At 31.0% G+C, this 22828-nt stretch overlaps 1 protein-coding gene across 2 annotated transcripts in view; it reads left to right on the top strand.

Annotated features, from left to right (window-relative positions):
• NCAM2 (neural cell adhesion molecule 2) overlaps positions 1-22828 on the top strand; it is a 545993-nt gene that overhangs the window by 502944 nt on the left and 20221 nt on the right. The window contains exons 15-16 of one of the 2 annotated variants that reach the window (XM_065913598.1): positions 1069-1249; positions 7412-7644. In XM_065913598.1, the coding sequence (XP_065769670.1) occupies positions 1069-1249; positions 7412-7518 (288 nt within the window). In that variant the 3' untranslated portion in view covers positions 7519-7644. Of the gene's footprint in view, positions 1-1068; positions 1250-7411; positions 7645-22828 lie in introns of those variants that run through there. The other variant, XM_065913597.1, reaches the window with a different exon arrangement.

Below are 22828 nucleotides of genomic sequence, written 5' to 3' on the forward strand. Positions count from 1 at the left end.
TGGGCACCCACTCCAGTATTCTTGTCGGAAAATTCCATGGACAGAGGAGCCTGACAGACCACAGGCCATGAGTTGCAAAGATTCGGAAACAACTGAGTGATACACATACACGTTATAGAAATACTTCCTCTTTAATGCTAATTAACTATTTGCTAAGTGGTTACGATTCTAAATGCCCAGGAATGCATAATTTACTCAGTTTTCCTCATTGCTTCCTCATGAAAGTGAACAGAGACAGCTGCTACCCTTGTTTCTGTAATAGAGGTGAGGGACAGTAGCAGAGAGATTACCGTTTCAACACTTAACCTGTGTTCAGATTGTTAAGACACAGCACAACTGAATGTTTGCATTGCTAAAGATAGCTTAATCCATATATTATTTCAATTATTTGTGACTGAAATCATAGTAGTTTTTTTCAAATAAACGGTAATTCAAATATCATGTGTCCAAAACATTTATTTTAGAAAAAGAATCAGGATTTAAGTGTAGAATGTTCAATAGGATATTATTTCTTATTCTAATAACCTATTTAAAGGTAATAATTTTTGTCGTATGTTGTTTCATTATAAGTCTAAAACATAGTATTAAAAATGATGGTTAAAATTTTAATCTATTTAAAAAAATCCAGACTTTATTTTTAACACACCTCCTCCCATGTGCCCCAAACAATAGTCTCTGGTAATTATTTTAATGAACATATTAAACTTTTTCTATATATAGTATTTTATAGTCCCTATTTACATTATTATCAATAATCAACAAAGTGGGCAAACAGCAATTAATGTATGTAAAATTAAAAAATCTTGAGGTGAATTATCATTTGAATCATCACATATTAGTTATGAATCACCACTCTTCAGCAACTTTAAAAAGCATTAAATATTTAGTGGGGGAAAAACCTTAGAAATAACTTCATCTATATACAGTTTAATTTATCTGAGTGGAAGAGGAAATTTCCTTTTTTGATTTTAATAAACCTACTCACTCCATTTCAAGATAAATTATTTTTTTAAAGATCACAACTTTAGTGCATGGGTATTGACAAAATATGTTTGTATGACTTTACAGAAAGATAAAGAAGATCAGTGGCTAGAGAAAAAAGTGCAGGGAAATAAAGACCACATTATTTTGGAGCATCTACAGTGGACAATGGGATATGAAGTTCAAATTACAGCTGCCAATAGATTGGGATATTCAGAACCAACAGTCTATGAATTCAGCATGCCGCCTAAGCCAAACATTATTAAAGGTAAGCAAACCATGTGCCTTCATAGGCTAAAAAGAAATACGATAGTATCTTTTATAACACTTCTGTATTTTTTTCTTGATATTGAAAACATAATTTTATAGCAGGAGATGTACATTCTAGGTTTTAGTCATGGTTATTTACATGTCTTAATCATGATTTCTCAATTTCTGTTGCCAGAAAGATTGGTTCATTTGTAAATGCACTTTGAAAATTTTAGACTTTAGTGGTTGAAGTGGTAGAGAGAGAATGAGCAGAAGGCGAGGTTTGAGAGTAAAAGAAATTGTTGAAAATTAACATGAAAAATATTCTTTGAACCCAGAAAAAGCTTTTACAAAGGCGAAAACTTCTCTGCCAAACACATGGGGCCCAGTCCTCCACTTATGAGATATGGGCAAAGATAATGATGAGCCCATTTATACCTGACCAAGCAATTTGTGTTTGGAAAGATAAAGTCTATCACACGATGAGGCAGATACCCCTTAGAAAGAACAGTGAATAGAGTTTCAAAGAAGCTCAAAACGTTTCAAGCCGCTCATCATTGGTAGTCACAGCACACTGGTGACTACTTTTAACAGTTAATAGCGCTTACATCATTTTATGCTAGTGATATTATCAAAATCTGTAGAAGGTATATCAAAATTTTTTTTCAGATACATGCTATAGAGGTGAATATGCAAGAAATTGTCCTGACTCAGTTAGTCAGCTCTGTCAATGATTTGTCATGTTGGTCATATTTTAGTATTAATTGTTCCTTCACATATTATATTTAATATTTAATGGTAAATTCTATACATACGTGTATATATACACATATATTTTTATATATCAATGAGACATCAGAAATGTATATTCATAAATATGACTTATTTAAATCATATTATAATCAAGTATCAGTATTATTGCATAGTATTTTTGAGACTGGGAAACATAAAATTTGGCAGTTCAGTCATGTTATTTAATCCTCTTGTAATTTCAAATTAATATTAGTTTCATTGGTATGACTTTGTCATATCATACATCATTTTTCAATTGAATGCAGATTTATGCAATAATCTTTCTATTAAAAAGTAACTATTATTGCTTAGTTTAAAAGTAATTTATATCATAGCTTTGTATTACATAATTAATATTTCCACTTATAACTTGAAATTAGGAAGTTGGAAGTATCTAGAAATAATATGGATAACTGAGTATCTTATATTGTAGTGGCACTTTTTATAATTTACACAGTACTTCTGCATTTATGACCTCATTTTATTCCTAAATCTGAGTTGAGCAAGGAAGAGCTATCCTCATTTTACAGATACAGTTTTAAGAAGTTAAAGTATTTGTTCAAGATCAGAGCTACTTTAAATCATATGAGAAATTCCATGTCCTTTAAGATGATACACCTAAATAAGAAGAATGGTTGAATGAACTATCAAGTTCGTTGTTTCTGTGAGTTCTAAACATCAATATCTGCTTCTACAGTTAAAAGGAATAATATTTGTAGTAATTATCCTCTATGAAGATATGAGACCATGATATAAATATGATTCTTAATCTGAATCAGAATCTTCAAAGGAAGATTGCTAGGGTGAAATTCATCCCCGTACATTTTTAATTTAGCTCATATACTTGGAGTGGATAATTACTTTTATCAAGATTAAAATGAATATTTTATTAAATGAAAGGCAGTATTTTAGTTATACTTTATACATAAGATACAAACTGTAAGAAAAATAACTAAATAGATTTCAGGCAGGTTACATTATACTCCCAGAGTTCTTGCTATGCTATTTTATAAGACACTGTTGTTAATAAAATGAATAGTAAGTATAAATCAAAAAGTAAATAAAGACAGACTATATATGTATGTATATATATATGTGTGTGTGTGTGTATATATATAACATATATATATAAGCACAGAATTAAGTAATGTATGCTATGATGCATTTACTATAAAAATTTTTATTTTTATTTTGGAAAGTCAGTTTGCAAGCACTGCCTAGAAGGAAAACAATTGAACTTTGCTCATGTCATTAGCTTCTCTTGATGCATATTTCCTAATCTCTACACTAGTTTCTTCTGGTTCTGCAATGTTAGGATTCATTCATTCATTCATTCCAGGTATTTATTAGAGTCTTGCTTTGTGAAAAGTACTGTGATGTGTACAGAGGAGTTATCTGTGAAAAGCACGAAACTGGCTCCTGTACTCAAAGACTGTACAATCTAGAGGGAAGATAGACATACACCAAGAGTTAGAATAACCACCAAGTAATTACAACTAAGATATGCTGGTGCAACATGCTGCCAGCAAAGTCTTTGGCAAGTGTAGCTAGTTTATTGAGTTAGATGGGGGTTAAGAAAGGATTCCCTTGGAAAGTGACTTTCTGAAAGAAACTTGTAGGGAGTGAAACTTCAAGGGAAATAAAGAAGTTTTTGAGGAAAAAAAAAAGAATTTGATTTTCTTTAAGCTCTAGCAAAAGCATGGCTGAAAAAGAACCTGGAGGTGTGTGAACAAAAATAAGGATTCAGAGGGACCTGTGACCTATATAATCCAAAATCTTCTAAAAACCATATAAATAATTTTAAAACAGATCCTCAAAGTCATAAGAAATCATTTGAAGCAGGGAGTTTATATGAGCATATGGACATTTTACACAAATTAATCTTGTTCATCTTGGTAGAAGCAAGAGTTGGATGAACATGAATGCTTTAAAAAATGTGGTTACAGTAAAAAAAAAAAGAAAAGAAAAGACAACATTGAATAAATTCCAGGCACACGGTAGATGTAGACTAACCTGCCTGTTTAATAGAGTGGATTCAATAGATATTGATGACTTATGAGTTTTTGGCTTGGACAACTCTAACATTGTTGGTATCATTTCTGCAGGTAAAGAATCTTATAAACAGAGCAGGATTTTTAGAATAAAAATCAAACATAAGATCAGTTCATTATTCGTTAACTTTAAAATGTCAAATAGGTGTTAGGTATGTGTTTATGGAGATGAGCAGACAGCCATGACTTGGAAACAGCACTGTGATGGTGTCAGCCTTAATAGTGACTGGTATTTAGTCCTGTGTGGGGATAATATCTATGCTCTGTGAAAAATAACTGATGTCTGTGATACTCATCAGTGCCTCCCAGTACCTAGGTGTCTGGTACAGCATCGGTATTCACGGGGTGCTTGTTGAGTTATTGAGGACTAATAGAGTGTTAGGAGCTGCATCCAGGGAACCGTAATACACATGAAGAGGAAAGCAGCCCCACCCCACCCCCAATGAGACTAAGATGACATTGAGTTCCTGGAAAAACACAAGGCTGTAATATCTTGGAAGTTAAGGGGCAGTCATATTTCCAGAAGGAAAGTTGTCAATCACATTTGTCCCTCCAGAAGCTGCCGAGAGGTTAATCAAACTCAGTTGAAAGAAATCTGAAGTCTGTTTACAGCTGTGCTGAAATTTGGGGGAGAGAAATTAGGTGGAAATGGGCTGAGGATCGTATGAAAAGTTAGCAGGTTTAGACTCCATGTTAATTTAAGGGTTTCCAGAAGGTTTGCATGAAGGTGAGCAGAGCGGGGAAATGTCAGTGTTAGAAGGACTTTTATGATGAAAAAGGCTAAAGTGTGTTACACAGTCGATGAAACAGATCAAACAGTCAAGGAAAAGTCACAGATGTACAGACAAAACTATCTGAGAGGGTAGGAGATAGAAGTCATACCTTCTAAACTGTACAGCTGATATAGCAGCTTACTGGAAAAGGGGAAGCAATAAAAGATTTATTTTATCTATAAATATGTTATAAAATAATGTATAATTTTTGTGACTGAATCCAGAGACTACTAAGGTCTCTTGGAAAGACAGATAAAAGATATACCCTTATAGTTCAAGAATTGTTTGGTTCAGCCCTAGGAGGATTCTTGGGGCAATTTTAGAAGCTGTGATAGTTGATGGTAGATTGGGGAGCCTTTAAACCCACAAAATACTATAGAGTTAAAATTATGTATCAGCAAAACAACAACAACAACAAAATTACGTATCAGCAAAATAGGAAAAAAATATTTATATACTTTCAGTATAGTTACTCTTATAATTTCTTATTCCATTTTAAAACACACATTATAAATTCAAACATATTTTCAATCAGTTATATATAATAAACTAGCAAATCTTGTTTAATATATATAGTAAACTAGCAATCTTATTTAAGGAAAAATATATATGAAATTTAGAAGTTAATTTAGTTTTAATTTATATTTTAAATAGCGTGCATTATAGACTGTCAAAATAAAGTGTACAGACATTAAATTAAAAAACCCATTACTTATGTACATTCAGATATATTTAACTCTTTTTGTAAAGCAACAAGCTAAATCTAGAGTATATCTATTTGTTGGTTTGAGGGACTATTTTTTAACAATAGGCTTACCTTACATTCATATGTAATACATTCTGTTCATAATAGTGGCTTTTCTATGTATGTATTTTAGTGGACACTGCATCAGTCCATAGTTTATAATTTGGATTTTAAAAATGTTTTATGATTAGTGATATTTCCCTATTCTCACTTATTAAATATGTGTTTATTTTGAACGTTATGTCCCTTGATTCACATAAAAAGTGTACAAAATAACAGACACAGTCAATTTGGGATATTCATAGAGCATAATTCTATCTCATTTTATTTTATAAACATTGAAAATATTCAGTAGTGATGACAAATTACTCTTGTAAAACTGACTACAAACCATCTATGGAACTAGAGACTGATAAAATGATATTTATTGATTTCCTCTGTAATTTCAATGGCTAAAAATATTCCTAACGTGCTAGAATGACTATAATCTACTGTCTTAAAAATTTTTTGGTAATAAAATTACTCTGAAAATATTTATTGCAATTTATTTTAGCTTTACAACATGTTTAATATTGTTTGTTTAACCAAAAAACCTGAAAAGCAAAAAACACCTTAGAATCTTTTAGCAACTGCTTCCTTTTCCTTCTCTTGTTACTATGAACTGAAGACATGTTTAATATTTACATTGACTCAATATAATTTGGTGACACATAATTCCATCCATATAGAGAGGTGACATAAATCATCACCAATAAATATATAGCTAGCATTTTTTCAGTTAGTTTTTTATTATAATTAACTTTTTGATTCTACATATAGTGAACTATAGTGTGAAATTATTTTGATGGCATTCAACTCTACTTTCAACAAGACTAGTGTATATTTCATCTCCAAATAGCACAAACAGAAAATGAAATATTCAAGTTTATGGCAAATGCTAAAATGTTTTCTTAAGGTTATGATTGTTTTAGAATATAAAGAAATTCTAAAATAATGGTGAGATTGAAGTTCAATTAATGGGGAAGAACTTTATTTTAACAATGTGGAAATCTCAGCCAAGTCTAAATACTAATGATACGTTCAAGACAGTATTTATTTGGATTAGGACATAATATAAAAATAAATTTCTGTAAATTATTTTCATTTTCTTTGTTTCTCAAAATTATTTTAAATGAGCAGCAATAACATATGTGTCGCGTGTACCTATGGCCGGTTGAGTTAATGTTCCTCACTTCTATTCTTTTGCAAATTCTCATTGTATGAACTTATAATTTTAATTATATTTCTTGGTACTTCATTCATTATTAAAATATAACTGTTTTTATTAAATGTGTTTTCTAAGAAAATATGATAGCAAAAAATGTGCAATTAGCCAACATTACAGAATATGAGCTCATATTTAAGTAACAGTGCGAATTTACCAATGACACCATAGAATGACTGGTGACCTTTTTCTAAAAAGTTATATCTTCAGTAAAACATATTTACAATGTTCACATTTGAGAAATCAATGATGTAACTAATGTCTATGTTATGTGAAATAAACATTATTGATATTGAGCCTCAGTTATATTTTTAATATGTGACAAATATTTAGAATCATTTTATACTAGATTTTTTTATTCTTTGTCTTGTATCAAAATAATTTTTTGTAGGTAATTGGTAGTAGCTTTGTGTACATCTTGTATTAATTATTTTCTCCTTTTTTCTTTCCTACTGTCACTTTTTTCTTTTATTTTATTTTCATGTTTGTAACTCTACTCTTTTTCCTTAATTATTATTTTCTTGTTCTACTTTCAAAAATAATTTTCATCATACAGACAAATGCTGTGAAGCGAATAAAGGCGAAAATGGAAGCCAGTCATGGCAGCTGAATGCTGCTGCGTTTTCTTTCATTATAGTCATAAGTTTGTCTTGCATGTTTTAATGTTGTTGCTATATCATATATTTCCTTTTTTGCCCTGAAAACTTACAAGGCTAATCTAAAATTGCAATAAAATATTTTCTAAAGTCCAAGTAAACATGCATGTGTCCTCACCCACGAATAGTGAGCCTTTTTTCCCCACCCCAAATTGTTGACCTTAAAAGTAGATAATTTGTCAGGAAATCACAAAAGGACATTAAACCAAGATTGTTTCTTCCAAGTACTAGTTCACAGAGTAACTTGTTTCATTCTCAACTTTAATTTCTAAAGTTGGCCTTGTTAAATATCATGTCACTTTCATTTGAACTTAAAAATGAAAGTGCTAGTGACTCAGCTGTGTCTGACTCTTTGTGACCCCATGAGCTGTATAGCCCACCAGACTCCTTCCTATGTCCATGAAATTTTCCAGGCAAAAATACTGGAGTGGGTAGCTATTCCCTTCTCCAAGAGGTCTTTCCGACCCAGGGATCGAACCCTGTTCTTCTGCTTTGCGGGGGGACTCTTTACCATCTGTCTGAGCCACCACAAAAGTCCATTTGGAACTTAAGCATTTGCATATCTAATCTTCTTTCATTTGATTATTTTACAAATATAACTCAATATCCATGGCCAAATACTGTATAAATAGAAATTTTGTGATGTAGAATTGTGGCTCTTTCATATCGATTTGATGGTTATTCCTTTAAATGTAGATTTAGAAGTTTATAAACATAATATTTCATAGTGTTTTCCATTTATATAAAACATAAACCTGATAGATATATTGCATTAAATGTGTATATCCTATATGCTGCCTGATTTTCCTCTTATTCACATAAAATATCATAAGGAATTAAAGTGAACCAGACTCATTTCTTCAATTTGAATACCAAAAATCTAGACTTTTAGTTGTCAATAAATAAAACTACCTTTCTGCATTTGTCCCAAAGTAAATAGTAAGTTAAAGTTGATTATATTTTAAAAGTTGCACCCTGTGTACTAGGTTTGGATTGTGTTTTGAGGTAACATCAGGTATTCATATTCTAACATAAAATCTTATTACTCTTTACTGGAAACCTGAGTCAGTTTCTTTGCAAGATCAGAGGGAAGTAAATGTTTTAGCCACTACTTTCCAGAAGATGAAATTGAGATGAGGACGTGTTACTAGATTCCAGCACTCAGAGGAGGCTGGATTTGATGGAGTAACATGAGTAATGATTTTTATTTTCACATTCCATTCATTACAAAATGAGAAAAAAGTATTTTGTGTTTTTCACTCCCAGCTGCACTCTAGCAAGTAATTCTTACTATGTATTCAAGACAATTAGGAGGAAATCAAATTTACATATATTAACAAGAACGTCAATGATTCACGTGGTAAATCAAATGATTGATTTCTGGGCTTTGAGATTCATTCATCAAAAACAATTTGTTTTGTTGTATTTATTGTTTTTTATGTCTTCAATGAAATACCTACAGGATCCTATTATGTAAGATGTAAAGGTGGACCAACCTTTGGTAGTCTGTTCTGTCATTTATCTTTCCAAACTCTTTGCTGTCCACTGTTATACTTCTTTCTTCTGAGCTAACAGCAAACCTAAAGAATGCAGAAGTAACTCATTTACAGATTAAACACACTTCTTTCTCCCCTGCTGAGACAAAGGGATTTCCTCCTACCAATTCATGCAGTTTGGGGATTTAACCTATTTATTGGAAATGTTCTAGTTTTAAAATGAAATTTACCAGTGATTCTGTGTATTGAAAAACTAATTATAATTTCATACTACACTCCATGATAGCGTCTCACATCCCATGGATTTGGATAAGACTTGCAGATATGTTGACTAATGATAGGTAAGAAGTGCTAGGAAAAAAGGAGTTCCAGTAACACTTGTGTGAACAAACTTTTCCATTTGTTATAACCTGACTGGATCTTGCCAATATTATAAATATTTCCATAAGAAAGTCATAGAAATTATCTTGATATAGTACATGATTACAAAATACTTTTGTGGAGAACATGTAATATGTCTTTAGTAGGATAACAGAGTTGATTTTTTTTTAAATTTTATAATCTATAATTCAAAGTTACCAACAGTGATATGAAGAACACTTAGTCTAGCTTACATGATACTTAGACTGATATTTGGCCGGATCAGAAAAGAACCTAAAATTAAAATTCTAGTATCCTAGCAGAATTACTTACACTTAATGAGTTGTTCATTTATGTGTTTTAAACATCTAAGTCCAAGTCAAGATACTAATCCTAAAATTAATAAGCTATTTATTATTTGGCCAAGTATCTATTCTTACATGAACAGTTATTTTACAATTCTAAGACATGCATAAGTTGAAAAATATTCTCAAGACATCTTAAAATATAAATCCTGTGCTTTGCCTTATGTCTATAAGAAATAGGAGAGCACAAAACTATAAGCAATGCAGCTGTTGCCTTTCAAAAAGTAAAACCTTAGAGATTATAAATTACCTTGTCAGATTGTTATTTTACATTGTAATAAATGTAAATGTTGCTGAATTATATTTTTTATTACTTGGGTTTTTCTTTTGTTATGTACAACCATCAAGTCTAACTGACAGTATGTTTTGTCTAATTGAAATCTGCTATAGATCTAAGGAAATGTGATTATTGGTAAGCAAGACATAAAAATTCTCCTAGCACCATCCAATATTTTTTTTTAATCCACTGAATTTTTAAATAAAATTCTGTGCCTAAATGTATAAATATGAACTTGTGTGTAAGGTGAGTTTTATGTTATTCATTATATATAATAATATGTACCTATGTTCATTGTTGTATGTATTGTATTGTCAAATGTTAGAGCATTTTAACAGTTTGCTTAGACCATATTTTACCAGTTATAAAGTTAGGTTGATCTGCTTATGTATAGTTGCCATTATTTGCACGTGGAGCATCCTGATTAATTTTTTATATAAACTTGAAATCATTTTTCTTCTTCCAACCCTTTCCAAGTTTATCTTCTTTTATCCATTTATTATTTATCCCTACTGGTCTCTCGACCCCAATTCAAGCTCTAATTATTTATCGGATAGCTGTAGGGCCCATCAAACTACATTTCAGATATGTTAACAGATTATGCCTAGGAGACAGCAATAAAACCTTCTTTCTTATGAAAAATATTGTCTTACATGGGAGAACCTTAAGCTAATTTTGATTTTTGGCTTCTCTGTTCTAATACTATTATTCATTGGTATAAACCCTATACCCATATTTTTTTCCAAACTATTACACAAACAAACTCTTAAAACTCTTAATGACTTCATTTTTCTTAAAATTTTTTATTAGCTTAAAGTATCTCAAGTGTTTAACAATGTTAAATTAATAAATAAATTTTAGAGATTGGATTAATGTATTATATATATGTCAATTATGTAAGAATAATTGTACAAATTGCACATAATTTTGACTCTTTGGGTGTTCAGCATTTCTTTTGAAATTAATAAGTAAAATTACAAGTATGCATAGTAGTTCATAGGTTATACAATTTGGAGATGATTATACAACTCATATTTTCTATTTAATAATTCCCCTTAATTATATTTAATTTAAATTAAAATTTAGGTAAGGAAAATTCTAAAATGTATTTTAATCTGGACAGGTGGATTTATGATTTTTCAGTTATATTGAACAAAATATAATATTTGAGGAGGAATTAGGCCGTTAACTTTTAGATCTGGATGGGTACTTTCAGATATATTAAAAGCATTCTTTTTATTCATAATACACCTATACTGAGAATAAAAGAATACAAGTTTTAGATTACAAATGATTTTAACAACTCAAGATGATTATTTGCATCACCAATGTAGTAGGTAAATATGTTTGTATCTACCTTTCAAAAATAACTAATATTATGTATATTTTCAGTTTATAGTAGTTAAGCAACACTTCTAGTCATAAAATTATCTAAAACTCTCCAACTATTTGTTTCTGATTATGACATTAGCAGCATTAAGAGTTTTAAATAAATTTCCTCTTAGGACACTACCTAAATTAAATATTGCCATTTCCATGTTTCATAGCCCTTATATATTAGAATTCCATTCACTTAATAAAGATACTAGATGAAAAGTTCATACCTAAATTTGTCATTTTATGTATTTTGTTATGGCTCAAATCTGTGAGACAAAATGTAGTATCCTTTAACCCACTTTTGAATAACTAAAATCAAGTGAGCTTTCTCTTACTTGGTTTTATTTCCTTTCATTCTTCCTTCTAAATTTTTCTTTATACTATTCTCTCTCTCTCTCCCTTCCTCCCTTCCCTCCTACTCTCTCTCTTTCCCTCTCAATTTCTGGCCATGAATAAGTAAGATGCAGCTCTTCTGTTCCTTTTCTGTTAACTGCTGTTAAATTTTTAAATTTCAGAATTTGTGGTATATATATATGTCATAAAACCTTAAACAAAGTTAATGCATTGAAAGGGTAGCTTAAATTTCTTCTCAAATGTTTGGAGATATGAATATTCTACAAATTGCCCTGAGATGATTTCAATATAAATTGAAATTGGTAAAAAGTCTATATTTATTTAAATCAGTTGATTAAAAAATGAAGTAATATTTAATCACTATTAATACTTGATAATCTTAGAATTCAGAAGACATTAACAGTAGATATTAGGTCTTAACTAAAGGGAAAAAGTTTCAAACATCTAATTAACATATTTTCTGCCCAACCACCATCTAAACTTGAGGAATTATCTAGAGTTAACATCTTTAATTTTTTTTAATTATTTATTTCTAGTTGAGAGATAATTGCTTTACAATATTGTATTGGTTTCTCCCATACATCAACATGAATCAGCCGTATGTAGTATCTCTTTTTACTACATGATGCTTAGGAGTGTGGGTGAAGCTTTAATTAAAAAAAAAAAAAGAAATTTGATATAACACATAATGATTATAAAAGTAGCATCTCAGTATTTTGGTAGGAGAATGGATTCAATTTAATTTAATTGTTCTGAAATAAATCAGAGATGAGAATCTCATATCAATGCTTTATTTTCCAAACACCTTTAGTTTCTTTATCTTACCTAAGATTAAATAATGTGATAAATGTGACAGAAAGAGTGGATTATTCTAGAATATCAGTTTTTAGCTACTAGTTGGCAATATTGAAAAACAAAATAGCCAAGGAAAACACGTATGTTCAAAAGTTCTGGTAGTGTTATCTGAGGTGATTTGAACTGCAACTGATGTCCTAGTGTCTTTGCTGCAGACTATTATTCCACCTACTTTTTAAAGATATACTCATTCAAGTGTAATTAAATTTTAAGTATGAACTAATCTAATGTTGGTTGTATTAAGCCTAGGTACATTGTAAAGTTTCTTTATTTGTGTATGTTCAAATTGAATTTAGTTATTCTTTATCACTCCATTTTTAAGTAATGGAAATATAGGTATAAACTGGAAACATTGCATAATATTCAGAGATAACATAACTTTTAAATTATGCCATATTTATCTATGTACTAAATGGGCACTGTGAAATAAATCTCTAGTAAATCCTTTTTTTTCTAAAAAGTAAGGAATTGAAAATTACTGTCTTAAAGAACATCCATAATTCATGAACTTCTTTCAAGAATATTTTTATCTCACATTAACATTGGTTTTATACATAGCAGTTCTGTTTTAAAGTGACTGTTTCTGATCATTTTAATTGCATTTGTTTTCATCATAGCTTTTCTTAAAATAAAATGTATGTTATATATGTATTGTCCTCAATATCATCTCTTATTTAAAACCCGTGACATAATATCCAGCACTATGTGTAATCCTATGCATGAGTTTCATAGTATATTAAATGTCATTTTATTTTCTGTACTTCTGTGTCTCCATTGTTGTAATAAAGAAAACTGAGGAAAACCTTTGCTATATGTGTTTTCTTTATTACTGGTAAAAACCTTTTCTGTCTTCTGTGTTTTCATTTCTAACTTGATCAGATTCAATATCTCAATGTAATAAATGTATGGTTAGACATGCATATATGTTTCTCTTTTACAAACAGTCAATTGTTGCATTGCCAGTTAAAAATTAAATAGTGTGTAGAAATTACAAAAGGGAAAATACTCATTTTCAAGATTTGCATTATTTTAAGGCATGCTTAATCTTCCTTTATCCAGAACAGCCTTCTTCCAAATATATGTCTTAAAATAAAGACCACTCATTGAAATGTTCACATACATTTTAAAATGAAAATTATAATATCTATATTTTGTTACAATGCTGAACTTCTTTCAGTTGATAAAATAGTTATAGAAGTTTTATATATTGGGAGAGAGAAAGAGGTGAGCTGATTTTTTTTTTTCTGTTCTTGTTTTTATTTTTCCTGAAGCTCCTTAAAAATGATATGGTATCAAATGGGAAGTATCTGGGGATATTTGAAGATTTTCATAGTGACTGTCACAGTAATTTTATATTACCTGGTTAGATTTATGTTACTTTATTTTGGGGGGCCACTGTGAGTAAGCTAAAGAGATTTGAGCAAATATATTCTAGCATTCTAATCAAACACCATTATCTTATTATAGCAACAATCTGAGGATCAGAAAAGAATCACTAGTCATTGACATAGTCAAGTTACTCATATTCTGTTTTCCTTGTATGTTTGTTTTATCAAATTACACTGAAAGGAGGTATGCCTAAATCTCTTGTCTATTACTTACATGATCTTCTAGCTTTGACCTACTTCCTTTGACTTCTTGATTGAACCATAGACAGAACTTTCTGGCAAAGGACAGGCTGTGTATTAACTGACCACCATGCCTTCCAGGAGTCCTGGTACTTCTCTTAAGCCGCTGTTATATTTCTCACTTCAACTTACACATAAAGCTGCATTTATTTTCATGATCAGTGTGATAAACTCACAGGGAGTATATAGTCCTAGAATATCAAGTTAAATTTTATTATTTTCTGATTTTTATACATTGTCTAAAAAAATTTTAAAAATAACATTTATATTTTTAGTAGAAATAAATAATATTATCTTTATATAAAATAATTTTCTTACTAATGAAAACTAAAATAGATATTTACATTTCAACATCTATCCTTTTCATTTTAAGAAATCAATATAAGCAACTTCAGTACATAATTTGCATAGTGGCTATATGCTTGCTTCTTTACTGATTTCTCATTTATTATTACAAAGAGAAATATTAAATTATTTTAAAAATCATATTAGAATATAATCCTTTATTTGTTTAAATGTGGGTAAAACAGAACTAATAATTGTATCTTCAAACTTGCATTTCTGATTTGAAGAATCTCTGAGTGACAAATTTCCATTTGCCATTGCTTCTATATGATTTCACCATGGCTGAATTGGATATGTACATTACCTGAAAGATTAAATGCAAAATTCACTGGTGTTCTTGAAAAATGAAAAGAAACATATTCTACTTTCTGGTGCTTATTGGCGGAAAACAGAACAATTAATTGGATTTTCATATACTATCCTGAGACTCTTCTATCAAATGGCTCAGATATGAAGGAAAGTTTATTTAAGGAAATAGAAATATTTCTCTACATCACTATTCAGTATGGTTCATTTTTAGTCCTCATACAAAAACAGGAAACTGAAAATGATTGACTCGCCTGTGCATTACTCATACCTTAGTATGTCACATTTGGGTAATTGTTAAAGGGCATGAACGTATTTATAGACATTCTCAGTTGATTCAGGTCTATTAACCATTCCCATTAAGATTTTAAAATATTAACTTTTTTCCTGCTCTTAAATATACTTTGCTTTCTAGGATAGTTTCAACTTTGCACTAAAATGGAGAGCAATGTACTGATTTCCTATATACCTCTTATCTTGATATACACATAGCCTCCTCCATTATAATCATGCAGAGTGGTACCTTTGTTATCATAAATGAAGCTACATTGAGACATCATTTTTTTACCCAGAGTTCATAGTTTGTATTGAGTGTTACTCTTGGTTTTGCACATTCTGTGGGTTTTGATGAATATATAAATGACATGTATCCACAACTATGGTATCATACTAAATAGTTCCAGTGCCCTAAAGATCCTCTGTCCTCTGCCTGCCTTTTTACCCCCGTCTCTCTGCTAATCCCTGACAACCACTGATGTTTGCTACTGTGTTCAGAGTTTTGCCTTTTCTGTGTTGTCACATAGATGGAATCATACAGTAAGTAGTCTTTTCAGATTGGCTTCTCTCACTTGGTAATGTACCTTTAAAATTCCTCTATATCTTTTCATGTGCCTCTATATCTTTTCATGTTCATTTCTTTGTAGTATTGAATGATATTCCATTGCCTGGATGTTCCATGTTTTATCCTTACACCAAATGAAATGAATAACATTTTTGTCTCTATTTTTCTTAGTGAAAATCTACACTTCTATTTTATAGTTGATGGTATACAATATAGTCACTCAGATGCAGTGTGCAATAATAAGTGGCCCTACATGTTTAGAATGTTTCATTTTAATAATGTAGCTTAATTTATTTTTATTTAACCCCAGTGCAGAAAAGGAAGTCTCTAAGACACAATAAAATGCGTGTTAAAATGGAAATTTTGTAAACTTAATAGGTTATAAATTCCTTAAAAAATGATAATATCATTCATATATTTATTTACATTTTGCATTTATTGTCTTATAAATTTAAAAAATTCAAAAATATGTGCATTTTATACACATTTTATAATAAATAGGTTAAACTGTCTGGAATTTCAATAAACAATTTGTAAAACATCAATTGTAGTTTAATATTGATGCCCCTGCTCTTTAGTTGCTAAGTCATGTCCAACTACTTGCTACCCCAAGAACTATTTAGTCTGCCAGGCTCCTCTGTCCATAGGATCTCCCAGCCAAGAATACTGGAGTGAGTTGCCATTTCCTTCTTCAGAGAATCTTCCCAATACAGGGGTCAAATCTCTATCTACTTCTTAGCAAGTGGATTCTTTACCCCTGAGTCACCTGGGAAGCTCTAGTTTAATCTTCTACAAGTGTAATTCAATTTTGTAATATAGTCTTTAAGAAAAAAAGGTATTTTCTGTTTGTGTAAAGAAAATCTAATTTCCTTGTTTTAAATATATGGCATGGTCTTTTAAAATTAAAAGAAACAATGAAATTGGCCATTTAATGAGTGAAGCAAGGACCTAAAATTTAAACTATTCACTTTTTTTTAACACTGGTCAATATCTGTTTTGATCATATTCATGTCATTCTAAGAAGCTCCCTTTTCTACTAACCAATAAAAGCTTCACTGTCTTATGTGAAATAACAAAATTAATTCCATTAAAGTAAATTGAACATATACCATAAGATTTAAACTGAATATGAAGAAATTATAAAGTGAGTCAGGTAAGAATAAACTTCAAATGTAGCAGTTTGAGTAATTATCATATAGAAAAATGTTTTATATCACTATCCATATTTTGGACAGGATTTTGTGGCAGGTGGTCTCCTTCCAACATAATTAGCAACTTGAAATGTCAGTGTAGATAAAAGCATAAATATTCTGCTATGCAAATGCTTTAGATATTTCACAATTTCCCATGGTTTATATTTGCACCAGGTTTGCAACAGTTATAAAATATTCATTGCTAAGTTTTCAGTTATTTGAAATATTTGTCAGAAAAAATGCTATTATCTACTGTTTCTTTTAGTCATTTTTTTTCAAAATTAATGCAATTATTTATTCTTTAATCTCCTTTCTTACATTAAAACATGTTACCTAAAAAAAAAAAATGTTACCTTAACTCATGCTAAAATTTGACAAGTTTCCATCATCATTCTCATAGAAGAAGAATACTTTTTATATTTTAGATTATTCAGTTTTTATATGGAATTGTTTTAAATTTTAAAAAGATAGATACTAAGACCTTAAAGGAGATTGGATAGATATTTTAAAAAATGTTCAAAATTATGAGTCACTTGAAATGTCATTCTAATTAAAAGTATATAGAATAAGCATACAAGCAAACTGTTTACCATCTGAGCCACCAGGGAAGTCCATACTAATTATAATTTATGGTATGTATGTATACATATACATATATATTACAAAATATAGTATATTTTATCTTATACAGTGTCTACTTTTTAAATTTTTTTAATATAGGTCATTTTTAAAGTCTTTTTTTTCCCCATTTATTTTCATTTTTAAAGTCTTTATTGAATTTGTTACAATATTGCTTCTGTTTTATTGATTTATTTATTTTTTTGGCCATAAGTCATGTGGAATCCTAGCTTCCTGTACCTTCTGCATTGGAAGATGAAGTCATAACCACTGGTCCAGCAGGGAAGTCCCTACAGATAATGTAATTGTAGGGACTGGATTATCTAATGTGAATTAAATCACTAAATTAAATATGAGACTGACTATCTTCTAGCTTCTTCAATCCAAACATCAGGCAGGGATTGACATGTATATATGCATTACGGAAAAAGGCATGGAATAAGAGAGAGGGAAGGCTGGATGGACATTTTAGTGCTGAAGCCCAAGCCTCTACTAGCCCCCTCTCAACCATTGCAGCAGGCTTTATTTCCTTGTCTATGTGTCTCTAGCCTCTTCCTACCATCTTTTAAGAAAAGATAAGCTAGGTTTTCTTGGTGGTGGTGTTTATTTTGTTTTGATTAATTTATTTATTCATTTTTCTATTCAATAGAAAGGTTCATTCTTTTTAACCTCATTATTTATCACTTAATCAGCATCTTCCACCAATTACCCCCAATACCAAATCCCTAATATCCATAAATATCTGCTAACTTCAGGTTATACTGTATATTTTCATATATTTCCTTCTTTGCTCATAGCATGTTCTGACTGAAATGGGCTCATCATCACATAGAAAACTTCTTATTCTTCAGTATCATGTCAGAAGTTGTCTTCTCTATCATGCTTTCCTTGACCACTAACCATCAGCTTTTATGCTTCTCCCACCTATTTTCTCAGGTCACACAATGTAACACCACTAGAAAAGCATTCTCACTCATCACTATCAATACATTAATAATTCCCAGTAAAGAGAGTCCTTTGCCTTTTTCTTATTTTATTCACACAACAGCTTGATAGAATTTTTTAATAGCATTATGATACATATGTCTTATGATTATCACATAGGATGATCATATGTCTTTGACCAATTTATCACTAGGCTAAAAAATAGCTTTTATGATATAAAGGACTAGAAAATATTTTGAAAAGTTATGTCATTCACAATCTGACTTTGTAAATATACATATATATAATATATAAATATATAATTTCATATATATGTAAATAGACAAATATTATTCTAGAAAAGAATGTAGGATTTTACAAAGAGTAATCAATTTGCATAGTAAAGTATATTTATAATTTCTTTTCCATTACTAAACCAATTATCCTCAATTAACTGCTTTTTCTTACCTCAAATTAATTACTTGGTTTAAAAATTAAGTCTGATTTATCAGTGCTTCCTCTTGATACCATCTTCTCCCAAATCTCTCCTGTTAGTAGGGAAAAGGGACTTGAAAGGAAATTGTAGATTAGCATTGTATTTATGCATTTAAAAATCATTATACATGTAATATCATTTTGACAGAAAAATCAAAATGACTAGAAAATAGACAGTATTAAGGAATTATAAAATGCAATCTTCACCTCCCAAATATTAGGGTTGTATGAAAAGAAATTTGCTAGTAGGTAATAAGCTGTCTAACTGATTACACATGAAAAAGACAAGACTACATTTTTAAGATATACCAAAAATAGCCTGAAGACTTAAAACATATATGAGGACTTCCCTGGTGGCTCAGATGGTAAACCATCTGCCTGCAATGCAGGAGACCCGGGTTTGATCCCTGGGTTGGGAAGATCCCCTGGAGAAGGGAAAGGCAACTCACTCCAGTACTCTTACCTGGAAAATCCCATGGACAGAGGCGACTGATAGGCTACAGTTCATGGGATTGCAAAGAATCGGACACGACTGAGCGACTTCACTTTCTTTTTCATTTTAAAACATATGTAAACAATAGCACAGGGGTTTATTGATATATTTGAGTAATATTGAAAGATTATTGGTGAATTTTGTTTGTATCTTTTAAAATCAGAAAATTTTCAATTCCTAAATTAATGAGGAATACTACAAAGGGCATTAACAAAGAACCAGAAATCTAGAAAATCACATACAATATAAACTTCCATGTAACCACTGATCTCCAACATGAATTTTATAATATGTTTCTAGATATATAAAGAGCTCCAATGAACTCAATACATGTTCATTTAAAACACAGCTAATTACCACTGTGATCCTAAAAGCTAAAAATCCCTCAGACAAGTCCCAAAGCACTTATAAATTGGTGTTCAGTTCAGTTCAGTTGCTCAGTCATGTCCGACTCTTTGCAACCCCATGAATTGCAGCACGCCAGGCCTCCCTGTCCATCACCAACTCCCGGAGTTTACTCAAACTCATGTCCATCGAGTCAGTGATGCCATCCAGCCATCTCATCCTCTATTGTCCCCTTCTCCTCCTGCCCCCAATCCCTCCCAGCATCAGGGTCTTTTCCAGTGAGTCAACTGTTCGCATGAGGTGGCCAAAGTATTGGAGTTTCAGCTTCAGCATCAGTCCTTCCAGTGAACACACAGGACTGATCTCCTTTAGGATGGACTGGTTGGATCTCCTTGCAGTTCAAGGGACTTTCAAGAATCTTCTCCAACACCACAGTTCAAAAGCATCAATTCTTTGGCCCTCAGCTTTCTTCACAGTCCAACTCTCACATCCATACATGCCCACTGGAAAAACCATAGCCTTGACTAGATGGACCTTTGTTGTCAAAGTAATGTCTCTGCTTTTTAATATGCTATCTAGGTTGGTCATAACTTTCCTTCCAAGGAGTAAGCGTCTTTTAATTTCATGGCTGTAATCACCATCTGCAGTGATTTTGGAGCCCCCCAAAATAAAATCTGACACTGTTTCCGCATTTATTTCCCATGAGGTGATGGGACCAGATGCCATGATCTAGTTTTCTGAATGTTAAGCTTTAAGCCAACTTTTTCACTCTCCTCTTTCACTTTCATCAAGAGGCTTTTTAGTTCTTCTTCACTTTCTGCCATAAGGGTGGTGTCATCTGCATATCTGAGGTTTTTGATATTTCTCCCAGCAATCTTGATTCCAGCTTGTGCTTCTTCCAGCCCAGCATTTCTCATGATGTACTCTGCATATAAGTTAAACAAGCAGGGTGACAGTATACAGCCTTGATGTACCCCTTTTCCTATTTGGAACCAGTCTGTTGTTCCATGTCCAGTTCTAACTGTTGCTTCCTGACCTGCATATAGGTTTCTCAAGAGACAGGTCAGGTGGTCTGGTATCCCCATCTCTTTCAGAATTTTCCACAGTTTATTGTGATCCACGCAGTCAAAGGCTTTGGCATAGTCAATAAATATATTGGTGTAATTACATACAAGTATGTACTTTTTTCAAGTTTCTAACAGTTTTTTTAATATATTTTTTTAAAATTTTACCCTTTTAAAATTCCAATATTATTTGCCTGAAATACAATCCTTTATAAAAGACTGCAGTTTTATCTTCACTGTTGACAATAGTCTCTTCACAGCCAGCACAGATATAATAGCATTATCTACATTTTTCCTTTAAATCGTACCCTGAAAAACATGTGAGATAGAACACTGTTCCCACAGTTTTTGTACAAATAGTTCAATAAGCAATTAAATATCTGAATAAAGTGAACATTTATGGGCACTCCATGGACATGAGTTTGAGTAAGCTCCAGGAGTTGGTGATGGACAGGGAAGCCTGGCGTGCTGCAGTCCATGGGGTGGCAAATAGATTGACATGACTGAGCGACTGAACTGAATTGAACTGAACTGGAAAAGTTGCTAATGAGCACATTTTGTCAGAAAGCTGAATGATGTAATTAGTTTATCTCATAAATACTATTAAGAAGAATTGTCCAAAAAAGAACTGATATTACAGAGTAAATGATTAGAACACAAAGAAAGTATAGTCATAATTTAAAGCAAAGGAGACTTTGATCCACTTCATATTAAAACAAACTTTTAAGAGTTTTAATCTTATTGTTTTATTTAAATGGACATTTACATGACTAATATATTGTGCAAAATAACCTTAAGTATAAAAATAACAATAAATGTAATTCAAAACCTCAAAACTAAAAAAAAAAAAAAAACAAAAACAAAAACTCAAAACTAATGGTGAGCTAAAATAGACAAAAATGAAGAGAATACACACACACACACATACATATATATATATACCTACCTATATACCTATATATGTATAATCCTATGTTCTATGGGATAGATAGATAGATAGATAGAGAAATCTTATGGGATTTCTCAGGCAAGAATACCTTAGTGGGTTGCCATTTCCTCCTTCAGGGGATCTTCCTGACTAAGGGATTGAACCTGTGTCTCTCTAGCATTGGTAGGTGATTCTTTACCACTGTGCCACCTAGGAAATATACATATATATATATATGTATTACATGTATATATACATGTGTATATATATATATATATATATATTTGTTTGAAAACTGAGCATAGTTCAGTGTTATCTGTCAGAGACAATAAGAGAATTATCAATAATTATCTTTATTTTTTTTTTAATTTTGACGTCAGACTTTCAAAGATTGGGAAAGTTTTAATTTGCCATATAGAAGTAAAACAATGACCAAAAAGATAAATTTACTATAAAAATAATGAAAAAATTAAAAAATAATATTAAACTAAAAAACTTAAGTTTTAGTCACAGTCAGATACACATCTAAAACTGGAAGAATAAAAATATACTGAAACCTTAGGACTAATGAATAGTGTTTATCAAAAATAGTAAAGAAAATACATGTAAAATATAAACATTTATTTACAATTATTTTATGCACCACAGTTCATGTATGCTAGCAATATTAAAGTATTTATACTTGCTAAAATCGAGGAAGATTTGGGGTAAAAGAAGAGAAATCCTAATTTTTTAAAAGAAGATACTATAAACAAGTGATGAATGATAAGTTTGTGTAAACAAAGTGGTCATTTGTGTTAGTTACTCAGTCATATCCAGCTCTTTGTGACCCTGTGGACTGTAGCCTGCCAGGCTCCACTCTCCCTGGGATTTCCCAGGCAAGAATACTGGAGTGGGTTGCCATTTCCTTCTCCAGGGGATCTTCCTGACCCAGGGTTCAAACCTGGGTCTCGTGCATTGCAGGCACATTCTTTACCATCTGAGCCACCAAGTTTGTAAAGTAATATTTTTATGGTGTTTTGGAATTCCCAAAGTACTTTCATATATGATTAT

Source organism: Muntiacus reevesi, chromosome 21, assembly GCF_963930625.1.
Source record: "Muntiacus reevesi chromosome 21, mMunRee1.1, whole genome shotgun sequence".
NCBI classification, from domain to species: Eukaryota; Metazoa; Chordata; class Mammalia; order Artiodactyla; family Cervidae; genus Muntiacus; species Muntiacus reevesi.